Here is a 17,574-nt window from a genome sequence, read left to right as displayed (position 1 = left end):
AGATGTAGAAGGAAGCTGTTGAGGTCAGAGCTTGAGCTTCGCTCCGTGAGGAACGTCATACTTGTGCTGGAGACTCAGAGTCAGACTGCTGTTTGTGTTTTCCAGAGTCAGCGGGGTGCAGAGATGTGTTGTTGTTAGTAACTGTTGTTTATCAGGCACCATGTCTGGTGGCTTGGTGTTAGATGACAAAATTGGCAATGATTTGACCACTAGAGCAGGCTATTCGGACTGGGCACGGATGGAATGGGACCCCAAACATGATGCTGGGTCAATGACCTCATCTTGAAAAAGATAACACTTGGATGTTACTATTCTCATAGCCTCTCTGAGCTGTTTCTGGGCTGTAATCGAGATAATAGAACAGGAGGTAGGATTTCTCATAGTGAGAATCTTGGGGTTGTAAGGCAGCACTTCTCACCACTACGCCACCTGCTGTTCGCTGAGGGTTATCCAGCCTGCGTGGGTCTAGTTCAGTGGCCACACAAGAAGTCATCAGCCGGTTCATTTCAATTCGTGTGAAGTTGTTGAGAAAGTGGCTTTTCGGTGTGGGCTGTAGCTGCTCCGTTTGCCTTGGTCTTTTTACCATGGTGTACCTCAGTTTCTCTCCAGCTTGCATATGGAGAATCAGCTCTGTTCCTGTGATGCGATGCATTGGCACACTCCCAGAACTCAATTTGCATTGTGCATCCCTCCTGGCCAGTGTTGAGTTTTTTTTTTTTTTTTTTTTTTTTTTTTAAATTTGTTTAAGGACATCATGCAAACTACCTTAGGAAGTTACCAGTCTGTCTACCCCATTCACTCAAGGGTGGCCTTACTGCCCAGCCATACCATGTAACCCAGTCAGGGCAAAGTCCTTTGAGATGTTACTTGTAGAATTGTGGTAAAGATAACATACTGATACAGATGCGGTGCAGTCATACCACCAAAGTGTGGTTGTGTAACACGAACAGTTTTTAATGTTTTCCTTTCTCGTGTTCATGTGTAAAGCTCTACTTGTGAACACTATTTGCGATATCCTGTGGTATTTATCAGTACAGTACTTTGCTAGTATATTGGAAAAATGGGACACATGATTAATTGTAGCTTATGGAACTTTGAATAAACTTTGTCGTCATTAATGATGGACGTGGAGTGCAGGACTGCAGTCGTAACCAGTGTCCGATTGAGGAAGTGTGGTGCATTTTGATACGCAAAACACAGAAACGAAGGCCTTGCACAATTGCAGAGCTGAAGACCTGCATAATGGATGAATGGGGAGCATTCCAAATTAAATACCTTGACTTTATATTGTTTTTGTTTGAATCCAAGTCAAAGTAAATTTACAAATCACTCCTTTTTGTTTGTATTAGCATTTTCCATACTGTCCCAACTCTTTTGGATTGGGGTTGTGTGTGTTATTAATATATACATATTTTAATAGACATTAATTTTGCATCATTGAACAATTGTGAGATTTTCCCTAAAATACAAATTGCAACGTGGAACAGCCAGGCAGCACTTATGATGTATGAATATCTGGGAGCAGCCAACTGATCTGTTTCATGCGCGGCGGTTCAGTTTAGCAAAATCCAGAGAAAACATTGCAACACATTGCAAATTTACTATATCCTACATGATGAAAGCAGAATGAGGAAATGAGTTTTTGACTACCGAGTGCATTTATTCATTTGTTTGTTCACATTGTGCTTAAAAAGATTCTTTTATTTTCTTTGTCAGAAATCCCATATAGCTGTTCAGTATCACTATAGCACATGTGTATACTGTATGTGGTGGTTACAAGGTTGTGGACTAGCTGCAGTGCCATGAGACTGTAAGTGGGCACAGTAGCTCCTCTTACTCCTTCTCACTAGTAGAGAGTTTTTTATGGCCAAGGAGTGCCTCTTGGCAAGATTTCTCCACATCGCTTTCTGAGTTGCTGGATTTGGAATCTGCATGTAGAATGAAGGGCAGAACCACAGTGTCCTGGTCATCCATCTGCAAGCATCTGCAGCTGGAGGAGCTTTCTATGAATGACTGACCCCACATGGAATGACACAGGTCTGTTCCATTGGTATACATCTGTTAAAAACAGATAAGGACATCAGAACGTTAAATCCACTGCATCGACACTAATTAATGCTTTTTTTTTTTTTTTTTTTTTTTGCTACAGATGAGGTCCAGCAGTAAGCAGTGCCACCAAGTTTTCTAGCTCTTACTTACTACTTAGTATTTATCTGCGTTAAGAATGCGAGTCATAGAAAACCTGTAGCACTTATAATTATTACAGTTAGATATTATTACACTCATACCTTGCTGAATGGTACACACTCGTGCTGGCAGTGGTTGCTGTCTTTGTCCCATTTGAAATCGGTGAGCCAGTTTTTGGCACAAGTCAGGTCATCTTTGCAAGCACTGAACCTGATGGCAGAAGAAAAATGGCAAAGTGACGGAACGCACCGAGGACTGACTAGACAAGTATATGCTTTATTTTATGTGGTGTAAACTGTCAGTTATGCTTTTGATGGAGCAGAGTGGTATTTACCAGTGGTTGCAGAAGCTGGCACAAACAGGCACTTGCAGTAAGCCAGCAGGGTAGTTGGGGTTCATCCAGTGGGCTGCTTCTGGAGAGCACTGGTAGAAGCACTCGATTTTCTTCATGAATGTCTCACAGCTGAAATGCGAAAACGGGGAATATCACAGCAAACTTTGCGTTGGGAAATGTTTTTGTGTTTCGTCACGATGGTGGACTCTGGACATAGAGCTTTATAGGCAGAGCCACTGTGTGTAAAATGATGACACAAAGATTTACCTTATTGTATACTGTATAGTCTTAAGAACTGAAAAGGACACAAGTTTTGTGCTAACCTGTCACTAAGATTCTGACAAAGGTTCCACTTGGTTTTTACCACTGTTGTCACAGGGGAAACAAGGTGCTCTGTGAAGTTAGCATAGCAGCAGGAGGCTTTAAAAAAGTAAATAATTTTGTTAATATGTGTGCGTTAAAGATTCAGAATGGTTACATTTTTCAAAATACTAAGTTCAAGAGACTGAGAAATGGACAGAACAACATGGATCCTGCAATGATCTGTATGTCACATTTACATTTCTTCATCTCGCTGATGCCTTTCTCCAAAGTGATCTACCTTGTTACCCTTCTTCCGCTGATTTACCCATTTCCATCTGGGCATTTTTTTTTTCTTTTTGAAATGTTGAAACATAAAAAAGGTTGGTAAACTCCATGGTAGTCTCAGAGAACACACGCACGCTCAGGGTCCCACTGCTCTGAAAGTGGAAATCATGCACTCACAGTTGGAGAAGAGCAAGCACTCTCTCATGCTGGTCTCGGGGCCGGGGGATGGCTTGTGATGTTCACCTCTCAGGCAGCTGTCCTCAAGTCCCAGTGTGAAGCTCAGCAGCAGTGCTGTGGCTACCATCGCTGTGTGAATGTGGACCTTCATCCTGGGAGAGGAGTCATGGGACGGGACAGGAGAGACAAACACCAGCTGGGATACAGAATCATACGCAATAATAAAATGAGGTCTAAAACTAAACGCGGTGTTTTGATATCAATAAATCTGAAGGGGGGGGGGGGTAGTGCAGCAGGGGGTACTGGTACTTCACACTCTTGAGCTGTAGCTTTGAACATGGTTTTGAATCAGCCTTTGTGAGGAGTTTGTGTTATCCTTGTGTGTTCCTGTGGGTTTTCTCCTGGTGCTCTGGTTTCCCCCCACAGCCCAAAGACATGTGTTTCAGGTGTATCGTTGTTCACAGCATTGGTGACTCCCCTGCAGCGTTTATGCTGTCTTTTGCTCCTAGGAGAGGCACTAGGTAACCGAGACCCTGCGCTTAACAAGAACTGTTAACAGGAAAGCTTCTCCCTAGTCTGGAATTACCATAACAAGTTAGCCCATCACCCATAAAGTGACATTTGAACATGGGTTACCAACGCATTGTTGTCAGGAACTGTCGGGTCGATGTTGACTCATGGCGACTCTATGGATAGTTGTCCTTTTCTATCCTTAGAGTTTTCGTGGCAGGATACGGAAGTAGATCGCCAGGCCTTTCTTCCGTGCAGTTAATGTTGGTGTTGTTGCCGTTGTCACTGAAATGTGATCCTCCGCTGTCAACACCGACCCATACTGCCGCTGCCCCGTATGAGGTTCACTGCTTTTTGTCTGACTGCTAACTATTGGTCTTCCTGAAGGAGTGTTACTCCAGTCAGTATAACCCTTTGGGTCACAGCAGCGCACAAACCCAACCACCACGACAAGGTGACGATACTGATCAGGACCAACACATTACCTGCGGTGAGTCTCTCTGAGAGATGTACGTCGCTTTGGAGAAAACCGTCTGTTGAATGAATAAATATAAATGAATCTTGAATCTTTTTTTTTTTTTTTTCCCCCCCTCCACGTGCACTTGCATGTTTTCCTCTTTGAAATTTTAGTGACTTGCTCTTTTCCAGGAGTTGTTTACCATTGGCATAGAAACTTTAAAAAAATGTTAAAATCAAAGTTTATTTTTTTTTAAACACCATAAAGAAACTATTACCAGTCAAAAAGCAAACTTAAAACTGACAATTTTGTAAAAGTGCTACAATCATACATTTACAAGACTGACTTTACAAGATGACAACAAATGTTATGATTTTGCCTTTTATAAAAAAAAAAAAGACAATTCAATTAACCAATTAAATTACTTCACTTTTTTTTCTCCCGAAGGTAACGATCCACAGAGCGTATATAAGAACGGATGTGAGACACAGCAGTAGCAGTTAGATACAGCTCACCTAGCTGACTCGCTGAGGATTGTAGTAAATCAGGGTTGCCGTCCCAGTGCTGTAGTGTCACTAGAATTTCAGCTTCTGGTTTTATCACTGAATCAACAAGCGTACATCTGGAATCCGGCATGCGGACTTTGGTCTTCTCAGTTTAATGAATTACTCTGTTTCAATATATTGAACAAAAAAGTTTTATCAGTCACCTCTAATCTCCATCCACATCGTGTGTTGCGACATCATAAGCAGCAGTGAGTATAACTGTTTCAGGTGTCGGTCCATCAGTAATGTCACATCACCTCTCAGACAGTCGCAAAGTCCAATGTTGGATGGCAGAAAACACATTCCAGACATTTTTATCAGGGAGGACAGTCTAATGAGGATGGAACCCGAAATTAAACAGTCAGAGCTTCTATAATAGGGACTAGCTGAGCCTCTTCCACCACCTGCATATATGTATTACTTTATTTTAATTCTCCCTTGTGCAGTCTTTGGTTCAATAGAGGAATATGTATATACTATAATCACACACACACACAGCATATACTGTGTATATATAGAATAGCGCTATATACACAGTGGAGGGAAAAAAAAAAAAAACTTGTTTTTCGAATGCGTTAATAATGACTTACTAACTACTAGTTCACTTTCCGTCACTGCTTGCATAGTGCATGGCGGTGGTGGTCTGCTGCCTATCCCAGAAGGAAAAGGCGCAAGGCTAAGTATGGAGGGGGGGGATATAAATTCACACATTCACTCACACACACTTTATAGGCAACTTAAAGTGACCAAAAATTAACTGTGAGACAGGTTTTTCCCCTTCTAAAGCAGGGTATCTGTAAAGAATAAACTTTGTAATTAAACATCTTTATAATGTTGGGGGGGTGGTGGCGCAGTGGGCTTGACCAGGTCCTGCTCTCTGGTGGGTCAGGGGTTCGAGTACCACTTGGGGTGCCTTGCGAAGGACTGGCGTCCCGTCCTGGGTGCGTCCCTTCCCCCTCCAGCCTTGTGCCCTGTGGTGCCAGGTTAGTCTCTGGCTACCTGCGACCCCACTTGGGACAAGTGGTTGCAGATGGTTTGTGTGTGTGTGTGTGTGTGTGTGTGTGTGTACATATGTGCACGCATCTTTATAACTTGAAATATATTCACTTCATTACATCAAAGCGTACAGACCTAAATTTAGACTGGTGTATTGCATGTTCACAGACACATTTTAAAGTTAAAACATCACACTTGACTATGTTTATGGAAATTTCTAGCAACTTGTTCTGACCTCATGTTACAGTTTACTACAGTGTCTGAGATGTTACCATGTTCCTGTGAAAGAGCAGAAACGCCTTTACTGATGCACTGTAATGTGTCAGTAAACCCAACACTGGAGGAGCACATGATGGACGGAGCGTTTGCTACCCATTCCCGAACAGTCAATGTGAGACTCTTGAAGACTCTTGGAGTGTGTCCTGTGCACATGTTCACACTTTTACTGCTAGCAAGGTATTTATACAGTAAACACTCTTCTTGGACACAAAGTTATATTTTATGGCTGCACTTTACAACTTAGAGACCAAGAAATTGTGTAAAGTGACACTGTGATTGACTTACTAAAGTGCTTCACAATTAACGGTACCTGCTGTGGCGAACCGAAGAAAGTACACACACACACACATTTTCAGAACCGCCATACAGGGTCACGGGGAACCGGAGCCAACCCGGTAACACAGGGCGTAGGGCCGGAGGGGGAGGGGACACACCCAGGACGGGACGCCAGTCCGTCGCAAGGCACCCCAAGCGGGACTCGAACCCCAGACCTACCGGAAGGCAGGATTGTGGTTCAACCCACTGCGCCACTGCGCCACCGCACCCCCTACTCCCGAAGAAAGTAAAGTGCGGTAAAAGCAACGCGCGCTAAATCGGCCGAAATGCTCCTTTGCAGTAATACATTCTGACCGCCAGATGGCGCAAGAAAGCGGCTTCCTGCTGGCACACAAAACGCACTGTGCCGCGGTACATTAACGTCTGGGATTTCATTTTCTGCAGAGTGGCCATTCCGGCAAAGATTATGGGTTCGCGCCTAGTTGTTTTGTGTTCTGCTCTACTTTATTCTGAAAAATGACATCTTCCTTGTTAAATTTATGCAGAGCATTTCAGTAAACACCTACTGTACCGTGCGGAAATGGATATGTTATGTATAAGTTGTTCCAATTCAACATAACTGAAGATCCACTAAATAAGCAAAGTTTGAAATAACTTCCAAATATTATGTTTCAAAGTTTTTACCCAAGCTATTTAAACTTCTCTGCAGGCAGGGTACAACAGGAGGGCTCCTCCTGGAACTTTGCTCCTCAAGCTTTTGTTATTGTATTTTACAGAGGAGGAATCCAGAAAACACATGATATTTTATGCAGTATATGTAATATTTTGTGTTGCGAACGTGCAGCATAGTTCTCCAGGATCTGGAATCAGCCTTTAGCGACAACGGCCGTCAGTCCTCCGTACCACACAGCTTGACGTACAATAAGATGGCCGCCCACACGAGGCGAAACGGTTGCGTTGCAAAACGTCACGCTGTGACAGCGTAGCCTGATGGCTTTTTCGTTTCGTGAGCGCAGAAGGACATACAATATTCAGAGCGCACAGAGCTGAACCGCGTCGTCTGACAAAGTTCCGACGTTACATCGCGTTCTCAGAGGGTCTTGCTTGACATACATAGTATCATGGCGTACTCCCAATTTTTATAGACAAGTTTAATCTACTTAAACACTGAGAGATGTATGGAAGTACACTTCTCGAAAATAACGTCAAATGCGTACGTAGTATAAATAAAGCACAGTACTTGCAGGAGGAGTTAATCGCGCTCAACACTATTAAAACAACTGAAAATTATTAACGCACAACATGACGGCAGGTGAATTCCCGCGCCGTAGTCACGCTGCTCGTGAAGGCAGAAAAAAACACGACCACTGCCGTGCCGTACAAAAACATGGCTGTCGCCCTACTGAGCGGCCAGCGGCTGTAGGAGGGGGCTATTCCTGTGTTCGTCAGTCGTCGCACGCCGGTTCAGCTGCCAGTGGCGAGGTCAGACACCTCACAGGGTCTCGTGGACATGAAGTGAGAGGAAAACCCGAATCGGTTCTGTGACGCGGGGAGGACACTTTACCAAAGAAACGCGCGCATCAAAGTGACACATCTGCAGTGCGACTTTTGTGAGGCAACATGGAAGCCCTGCCTGGGCGGGCTCCTTCTTGGGAAAAGAAATAATTTCGTCGTTTCAGCACTAAATTCCGTTTGTTTCTAGGAATATTGTTTTTCTTTTGGCTACCTGCTATCCCCCTGGGGGCTGGGAAAGGACACTGTACTGAGAGACAATGTCGTGCAAGGCGACAGAGCGGTGAGTCGCTCGACTCGCTCGCTGCCCTCGAGAGCAGCATCCGCTCAGCCGCTGCGCGCGCCGGGCCGCCTCTCCAGCGGTAGCTCTCTGTGTGGCGGGCCGGGGTGCCGGGTGGCGGGCGGCGAGCCGCAGCACCGTACAGTGAGTCGGTTGCCGCGTCCCTCCCTGTGGCTGAGCGTGTCACACCCGCTGTGGCTCACCGGCTCCGTCACCAGCCATCCTACCAGCTGCAGTAAGAGGGGAAAGAAAGGCTCCGCCGGGGAACCGCAGCTCGCTACAGACAAACCGACGTTTTTGAAGGCAGAGGCGGCTGTGAGCGGAACATGTCACAGTTGCTCCTCGCAGTTGTTCTCCTTCATATTGGCGGAGCGGAGCGGACCGTGTTGGACTCCGCGGAATTAGCTCGATGCTAACGTGCCCTTTTCCGACTTCACGGCTGCAGCGTGAGCGCTGGGCAGCAAACAAGCAGTTGTACTCTCTTCTTAATTAAGGGGGGGAAAAAAAAGCTACCCCCCCCCCCCAAAAAAAAAAAAAATGAAGAAAAGCGAGAACAAAAACAAACGCAAGCTGTGCAACCCAGGGCCAGAAGAGCAGGCGAGCGGGTCCGCGGTGAAGGATGAGGTGAGTAAAAGTGTGGTAAACTAAAGAAGAGCAAGGCAAGGTGAAGGTGCTCGTCGCAGTTGAACCCTTTCACCTTGACATGATGATGTGAGCTTAATTCACGAAAATTCACTCCATTTAGGTGTATTTAGGCATAGCATGAATGATATTTTTTGGAGGGACACTGAGACTGAGTAGCAGCTGCTGCTTGACATGGATGGTGGATCAGTCACTCAATGTTTCCACTGTTACTCATGTAACTGTAAATGTTACAACTTGTTTAAATGAGATAATCACTGTAATGGGAGCTGCTTACAGAATTTCACTTCTGTACCACCTTACCTGTTGTTTTTCCAGTGAGTGTACCGTACATTTTTGAGGGGGCGCGCAGCGGGTTTGACCGGGTCCTGCTCTACGGTGGGTCTGGGGTTCGAGTCCCGCTTGGGCTGCCTTGCGATGGACTGGTGTCCCATCCTGGGTGTGTCCCCTCCCCCTCCAGCCTTGCCCCCTGTGTTGCCGGGTTAGGCTCCAATTTGCCACGACCCCACTTGGGACAAGCGGTTTCAGACGGCGTGTGTGCGCGCATACGTTTTTGAATTGCGTTTTGCAGGTGAACGAGATCGGTCGCGCCGGATATCATCTGCCCTGGAAAGTACGCGTTCTCCTGTAAAAGAACTTGTGATGTTTTATGCATGGTGGTTTTCGGTTAATCCCGTGTCACCTTGGGCCAGGGCAGTGAGCGGTGACCCCCTCAGACTGGGTGTCTCTTGTGGTGAACACACACACACACACCCCTGAGCCAGAGGGTCACCTGGCTCAGCGTCGTCCTCACAAAGACTGAACACCCACTCTTTAGCCGGTGCGCCGAGTACAAAACTGTCTGATTCGAAAATACCGCAGTAATAAGCCGTGCCACTCTTGGCTCTCCCAGGAAAGCAGGCTTGGCAGTAAAGGAAAAGTTCTGCCGGAATGCGCACCCGCTTAGGCGTGGTGTCGGCAGCGCAACCCCCGAGTGAACTCGTTTATTATGGAAAATCTGGCAGTTTGCTTCCGGAGAAAGACAGCTGAATGAAAACTGTCGCTGGTCTACCGGGATGTTTTTGTTTGTCTGCATGCAGCATCCAGGTCGTGGCTGTGGCGCAACCTGGCTGCTGTTGGCATGAGGTTGTCATTAACGCACCTAATCCACATTGACCGAGGCTCTAACAAGGTTTGGTGGGAAGGAGCCTGCGTGAAGCGTGATCGTGCGATCGGCTGCTCCCTACATTCTTCCGGGGCACCTGCGCAGACATGAGGCATGAGGTGTGTGCTGACCAAAACGGGTTGGCTTTCTCCTGAGGCTTCAGTCTCACTGAAGCGCTGTTGGTGGAGGAGGCCAGCGCCACGCTGTCACAGTGTCAGACCAAGGCAAGGATGGAACATTCACTTAACAATTGAATGAATCCCTGTTCCAGAATTAACACTGAGACATGTTAGTTTGTTGCCAGAAGCTTCATGTTACTACAGTGTACTGTATTATGCAATGTCATTTGTAATGGGTTTTCACCTTTTTTTAGCTGCCTTTTGGCAGATTTTTTAAAAAAAAATTTAAAGTTCCAACTCTTCAAATATGCTCTTCACACTCTTCAATAGTATTATGAAGAGTATGTTTCATGGTTGGAACAAAGAGAATCTTTTATTTAAAAAAAAAAAAAAAACCTTATTAATACAGCTATTTAAGCAGAAGGAGGCAGTCTTCTGAGAGCTTATGCTGTGACTGTCACTCTGCCCTTTTCTATGCAGTGGTTAAAAAAAACTGTCACAGCAGTGGGGCTTCAATTTGCCACACATAATTGTGGTGGCATGTCTGTCAGCTCTCCCTCATTGATGGTGAGGTTTTTTGTCTTAACTGACAACTTCCTGCAGCTCCCATTAATGTCACCACTCTTCACATCTTGATGGAAAAATAATTAATGAAGGCACACAGTGAGCTCCCCACCAATGCCAGTGGGGCGTGAACTTCCGGGAATCTTGATGAAGTCAACAGTGGAAGATCAAGATTAGAGGTGTCCTGGTCATCACTGCCCACAAATTAAGTTTCCCTGATAATATATTTAAACAGTGTTTACACAGTCTTCTTCTTTTCACTTTCAGCGTGCTGAAGATGGCATCCTGTGTGGTGTCAATGTTGGTGACCAAACCACTCAGCCCTGTGTATGCTTAATAGTCAGCCCTTCATTTGTACAATATTCTCATTGTGCACTAAGATTTTACCTGCTTGATATGAGTAACAAGATGCAAAGAGTTTGCTTTTGTTAAGGCTGAATGTAATTTACCTGAAGCATTCTGCCTTTCTGTTGGTAATTTAAAAGTTAATTGTTTTTCTGTGCGGTTAAAGAACATGTTGTATGTTGAATCTTTTTTTTTTTTTGCTTTATCACCTCTTTTGGGGGGAAAAGTGGAGGGATAAAGCACACTCCGCATTAATTTTTCCCTAAATTTTGTTAGCACCCGGTCCTGTTTTGGCTTACAGTGGTTTGGAAGCTACACTGGAAGCATTGGATACAGAATAGGGTATATCCTAGACAGGATGCCATTCTATCGGGGGTTATTTCAGACACACGCACACCACACTTTACATCATACATTGTTATATTGTGTGCCTGGAGAAAGCGGGAAGGTGCTCTGATGTGGAGTATATATGAATATGCATTGCTGAGGTGAATAATGTTTCTCCAAATCAATGTTACAGTTTGTTTGAAGTCATACAAGGGAGGACAGTGTTATCCTTCCAAGCTGGTAACTGTGGCACTAAGTTTTGAGTGGTCAACACAGGGCTAGCTGCTGTATAGTAATGAAGCTGATAGGCCTGAAAGTCATTACAGTTGTCATTTTCATTCTTATAATTTACATGAACCATCACTTAGACAAGTGAATGCTATAACTGAGTGTGTTTAGATTGAAAGTGGATGGATGGAATTAAAACAATGACCACTTGTCCTGAGCAGGATTGCAGTAAACCAGATAATACCACAGAAGCATTGGGCACAAGTCTAAGGCAGGTACACTCTTTGCAGGATGCCAGCTTTGTGCTATCAACAGTTAAATTTTTCAGTTGCGTTTCTTCATGAGAATGGTGATGAAGAATAAGTGCAATATCAGTGCTTGAACAATTTGTTAGTCTTATTCAGTTTATTTTTATGTAGTAATTATTTCACATCAGTTTACTGCTCTTAGTGTTAAGTTGTTGGTCCATTCATATTCTGTATCCAGTTGAGAATTGCATTTTTAAAAAAAAAAAAAATTTTTTTTCGTAAAATTTGGGCAACCTTTTGGCAGTGGGGGGTGGTGCTCATTAAGTCATTAGCAAAGAGTGATGCTGACTGGCATTGGGGACTATGGGGGTACTGGTGAAAAGAAGGACAGTTGGGGAGTTAGCAAGGTGTATTTACTGTAAATGCAGTTTATGACTATACATCCAGACTGAGTGCACTTGAACTTGATCATGTGCTGCATAACTTGCTTATGGACTGATCCATAACCAAAAAGTTGTTGTTAAAGCAAAAGATTGGGTGTGGGAGAAAACCCATGTGAATACAGGGAAAATGTGCAAACTCCACACGCAGAGTTGGATTTGAACCCCTATACGGATGCACAGATCAGGTACTCTGAGGCACCAGTAGTACCTGCTTTGCTGCTCTGCAGCCCAATGTATGTCACTAAAGGTGAAAATCCTTATAATGGCTGTTGGGTATAGGTACACTTTCTCAGAGATAGTTTCATTTGCCAGAGCAGATAGTGTCTTAGGTACTCTGGTCAATTTTTTTTGCATTTAAAGTACTCTCTACAGTACCTTTGGATGGTGTAGAATTAAGGGTGGCAAGTCACTCTTGGCTGTTTTCTTTTACCAAGAGGAGGTTTCATGATATTGCGTAGTTCAAAATTGTACTGTCTTTGTTGCTATGTTTGTTTATTTTTGTGGATATTGAAAATGAATGAATTCCTGTATTTGTTTCTGGGCCTGTACATTAACCTGGGCAGACAAATTTACATGTGAATGCGTTTTTATTGCTAACTCAGGGAAAAATAATTTCAGCTGAAACCAGATTTCTATGTGTAAAAATTGAGCTTTCCAGCAGTAGAGCAAGTTCTTTGTTACCGTATAATTCAGTTTCCATTTATTGCCCCTTGAATATTTGCCATTATAAAGTAGGTGATTTAATGTGGGTTGGTCAAGATCTGTAAGTCCTAATGGTTGCGCACAGATTTAAATTGCAGTTTTAAAAAGGGCTCTCGGAATGGTTTGAATAATAATGCAAATCGAAATAAGAAGGTCAGAATGGAAATGGACTGTCAAGGGTTCACTGAGATTAGCATTTCTGCCTTAGGAGTATTGGCTGGTCCGTGCTGTGAGATGACAAATGCCCCCCCCCCCCCCACCTGGGAAAAAGTTAATTAGTGAATAAAGATGAGAAATACTGGAGTCTCACAGTTTCTTGACTGAATAGATGACTGGTGGGTATCTTGACTTGCTTGCACACACTGGATGCTATACCTCCTTAGTTTTCCTCAAAAAGTCTGGAAACGCACTGCTGCATTAACTGGTTTCCTGTGAATTTTATAAGGCCTGGCATCCCAATGTGCTCCATTGCCATCTGGGATTGCAATGCACTGTCCACCCAGCTGTGGGTCTGCCATGCTCTTTGGGACAAGTTTGGGATCTTGATGCTTGCTGCTGCTTTCAGCGCTTTACATTTACATTGCGTATGTTATCATTAACATCAGCGGGGGGTGTAGATGGAGCTTCTGCCTCGGACTCAAAGGCCCGACATCCAAATCCTGCTCCTGCTGTAGTACTCTTTAATGAAATACTTAGCTTGAATTAATTCAGTAAATATTATCCAGCTGAATAAATGGGCAAATCATTTTTGCTTAGTTTTGCCCATCCCCCCCCATGTGAGATATAGGCCACTGGAAAATTGTTTGCCAAAGACTTTTATCCACAGGCTTGAGGTCTCTGGTATCACTTGTTTTGGCATTTCTGTAGCAAGCTAAGGTTTTATGGGCTTGGGTGCTAACCCCACGCACAACCTTCACCCTTTTATATGTATCAGATTGAAGAGGAACAATGTGGATTCTGTCTTGGCTGTGGAACAGTGGACCAGCTTTTTACCCTCTTGCAGATAATTGATGGGGCATGGGAGTTCACTGATCCAGTCTACATGTGTTTTGTGGACTTGGAGAAGGCCTACGACTGTGTTCCCTGAGAAATTCTGTGGGAGGTGCTTCTGGGGGTATGGGCCACTACTGCGGCCATTCGGTCTCTGTACACATGGAGCGAGAGCTCCGTCCTCATAATTGACATTAAATCAAACCTGTTCCGTGTGGGTGTTTCACTCCGCCAAGGTTGTACCTTGTCCCCACTCATATTCGTGGTTTTCATGGACAGGATACCAAGGCGCAGCTGAGGTCAGGATGGCATTCTGTGTGGGGGCCAGAAGGTGATGTCTCTGCTTTTTGCGGATGATTATGTCCTTTTGGCACCATCACACGGATGCCTTCAACATGCACTGGAATGATTTGCAGCTGAGTGTGAAGCGGTTGGTATGAGGATCAGCACCTCCAAGTCTGAGTCCATGGTTCTGTTACGGAAAAGGATGGCGTGCCCGCTTCAGGCAAGGGGAGAGCATTTGTCCCAGGTGGAGGAGTTTAAGTATCTTGGGGACTTGTCCAGAGGGGAGAAGGGAGCGTGAGATTGACTGCAGACTGGGAGAAGCGGCAGCAGTAATACGGTTGCTGTACCAGACTGTAGTGGTGAAAGGGGAGGTGAGCCATAGGGCAATGCTCTCTATTTACCGGTTGCTCTATGTCCCTACCCTCACCTATGGTCATGAACTCTGGGTAATGACCAAAAGAATAAGATCGCCGATACAAGCGGCTGAAGTGAGTTTTCTCCACAGGGTGGTGGGACTTGCTCTCCGTGACAGGGTGAGGAGTTTGACCATCCGGGAGGAACTCAGAGTAGAGTTGCTACTACTCGACATTGAAAGGAGCCAGTTGGGGTTGTTCGGGGATCTGATAAGGATGTCCCCTGGGCGCCTCCCTTTGGAGGTATACCAGGCCCGGCCAACTGGGACGAGACCCTGAGGTCGGCCCAGGACTCGCTGGAGAGATTTGTCTCCCAGTTGGCCTGGGAGTGGCTGGGGATCCCTCGGGTTGAGCTAGAGGAAATTTTGAGGGACGGGGACGTCTGGGCTTCTCTGCTCTCCCTATTGCCATCGCAACCCTAGAAGGACAAGTGGCCAAGAAAATGGATGGATGGATAATTATGTGGAAATATCATCTTTATTCTGGGTACAATCTGTTTATTTATTTATTTATATAACATTGGATAACACTCAGTATTACATGCTTGCTCCAAATTTGTTTTTGCTTTCTGCATGTACAGAATGGTTCCTTTGGCCTATATAAGAATTGAAACTTTCACATATTGCACCTTTGAAAAGATTCCAGTTGGTTTCAACACAAGATTGAGCAGAGAAACGAAGTCCTGTCATTAATAGATAGCTACTGTACTTACAAGTTAGTTGGTTTTTTTTTTTTTTTTTTTTTTTCTTATGGTTTTGAATGTTCAGATAACAGTAATTGAAACATCTATTTTCATACATGCTGGGAAGTCTGGGAGAGGAATGTCATTGTATACTCAAGTTAATCTGTCATTTGTGGAATAAAGCACAGATAATGAAAAACATTGGAGCTGTTGCTGATGTGTCTGTGGATCCTTATTAGGCATATTGAAACCCTGACCACATTAATTACCAGCTTCACAGCTGTTATTCCCACCCACTACTGGGAGAATTGAATAACAATCGGTAAAACTGAGTAGGACCCTATTACTGGTTCCCAAGAAAACAGAGACACAGGGCCTATTAGAGATGCAAGATGATGGTGCTAATCTATAGATATGTCTGTAGATACTTTTGTTCAGCTGCAGATCACACTTTATTCTAAGGATGCATATGCAGTTATTGCTCTATTTTTGTTTCACTTTGTGGAAATAAAAGGGAAGGCATGGCAACTTCTATAGTCTATATGCACTGTTTATCAGCTATCAAGTCATCCTTCAGTCATACTTTTGCTGACCCCAATAAAGGAAAAACAGGCCAGGCTAGAGGTTCCCTAAGGTATGTGAGTCATTCTTACTCATGCGGGAAGCTCTCATAGTTCTGCTGTTCAGTGCCATGATGATGGGGAAGAGTTTTTCCTACTGCAAAAAACTGTGGCCTTATTATTCTGAAATAGAACAGTGTTCCTTTTACTCCTGCTGCTTTAAATGCAAGGTTATTTGTTGTTAATAGAGGGAAAGTACTAAAACATCAGGGCAAAAAAATGTGATATGTGTAAGATATACACTAGTTGTGACCAAAGGTACCTACTGGCTTTATTCTTATGTTAAAACTGCTCTACAGAATAGACTGTTCCTGTTTTAAGTAGTGGGAGCACATGTATATCAACATTTTATTTTTTTTTCATTGCATGGGTTCCGGCTTTGTTGGGTTCAATGGTTTGGCTTTGTGCTGCTGGTTCTGTAGCACTTGGTTATGTTAGTGGAGTGTGTTATGACTTGGCAAAAAAAATTATTCCTCTAGTGGTGCCATGTCACAGTATGGAGACATAGCTCAAGCAAGTGGGTTATTTTCCACGGATTAGGAGACAGTGTTCTCTGACTTAGAGGACTAGTTAATCTAAGACTTGAACTCAGGGAGGTCACAGCTACATGGAGATTAGTGTAATATGGCCACTTAGTCTTTTAGCCAAGAGAGAAAGTGTCCCCCTCCTCCAATTTAAACCATTTTTCTTGATTACTTCATGCTCCTAGATGCAGGGTACAACAGCATGACCCTTGTCACTGCAAATCCTTTGTCTTTAGCCAGCACAATCCTGTTGGCCTCTGCTGTTTCTCTTGTAGTCAGTCAGTGACATTCTGCTGTTCTATTCATTAGACTGAATGAGTCCTGGCCTTTGCATGTGTAAACCTTACACTTCCTCCCCATGTGTACGTGGCAGTGGAGCAGCTGGGGAAGCAGATCTTTCCCAAGGCCTTGGAACGTATGAGTAACGACTCCTGGACTGTGGTTGCAGATGGTGTCACGGTTATGCATTTCCAGGGTAGTCTTCCAGAACAAGTTAGATGAGCCTAATTTCTTTTCCAAGGTGTACCATCTGTTTTTATTTTTTGCCTGTTGGTGTGATTTAATTGCATAATGGGTGAATTTGCATTTTTGCTTTAGTGTAATATACATTGTTGTTTCCAGCCCTATATGCTCTGGACTTTCTGGACTTCTACGTGCACATAGGTACATGCATTACTACAGAAAACAGTAATTTTATGATACTGTTGACGGGAACCAATTTCACTTTTATGCTTATTTGTTCCGAAAGAATTTTTGTTGACTCTCCTGGCAGATGTAAATTGCTAAGGCAAAAAACTCAGAGAAATAACTCGAGCAAACAATATCTGTAAATTAAGACTCCATTGTTGTATGCTAAATATGTGATGTGCAGTTTGCAGTGTTTATTTTCAAGACATGAAATATGACTTTTGTTCACTGAAACTATGATATTCATCTAAAGTTTACTGACAAACAGGATACTTTGCTCAACCATAAGTTTGTGTGTTTACCTTCAGAGCTGAAGATGCTGTTAAGTAAAAGTAGATTTTTTTTTTTTTTTTTTTTTCTTTTCCTCCTCTCCCCCCCTCTCTCTCTCCTTACAATTTTAAGGGCATTAGATTGGGGATATAGGCCAGTGTAGTACTGAGAGTTCCACTAAAATTTACATTATTTCTTGG

At 44.0% G+C, this 17,574-nt stretch overlaps 2 protein-coding genes across 6 annotated transcripts in view; one reads left to right on the top strand and one right to left on the bottom strand.

The window, feature by feature from the left end:
- Nucleotides 1-1,618: 1,618 nt before the first annotated feature.
- LOC108935509 (riboflavin-binding protein-like) lies at nt 1,619-4,797 on the bottom strand. The gene is made up of 7 exons (XM_018754194.2): nt 4,769-4,797; nt 4,282-4,329; nt 3,287-3,438; nt 2,845-2,941; nt 2,522-2,650; nt 2,289-2,397; nt 1,619-2,058 (listed from the first exon to the last, which is right to left on the bottom strand). The coding sequence occupies exons 3-7, from the start codon at nt 3,435-3,437 to the stop codon at nt 1,834-1,836; spliced, it is 711 nt and encodes a 236-aa protein (XP_018609710.1). The 5' UTR covers nt 3,438; nt 4,282-4,329; nt 4,769-4,797; the 3' UTR covers nt 1,619-1,833.
- A 2,814-nt stretch (nt 4,798-7,611) lies between these two features.
- Nucleotides 7,612-17,574, top strand: part of mast2 (microtubule associated serine/threonine kinase 2) — a 103,232-nt gene continuing 93,269 nt past the window's right edge. For all 5 annotated transcript variants that reach the window (XM_018754188.2, XM_018754187.2, XM_018754185.2 and 2 more), the window contains exon 1: nt 7,612-8,765. In XM_018754188.2, the coding sequence (XP_018609704.1) occupies nt 8,679-8,765 (87 nt within the window). In that variant the 5' untranslated portion in view covers nt 7,612-8,678. The remainder of the gene's footprint in view (nt 8,766-17,574) is intronic.

Source organism: Scleropages formosus, chromosome 9 (genome assembly GCF_900964775.1).
Source record: "Scleropages formosus chromosome 9, fSclFor1.1, whole genome shotgun sequence".
NCBI lineage: Eukaryota > Metazoa > Chordata > Actinopteri > Osteoglossiformes > Osteoglossidae > Scleropages > Scleropages formosus.
The sequence above is the reverse complement of the archived record's forward strand: the minus strand, read 5'-3'. Positions and strand labels throughout refer to the sequence as shown.

Coding starts and splice junctions, on each gene's coding strand:
- LOC108935509 (XM_018754194.2), bottom strand. CDS start 3,437: ATGAAGGTCCACATTCACACAGCGATGGTAGCCACAGCACTGCTGCTG. Junction 2,942..3,286: donor GTGCTTGCTCTTCTCCAACT/GTGAGTGCATGA, acceptor ACTTTTTTAAAG/CCTCCTGCTGCTATGCTAAC. Junction 2,651..2,844: donor TGTCAGAATCTTAGTGACAG/GTTAGCACAAAA, acceptor TTCGCATTTCAG/CTGTGAGACATTCATGAAGA.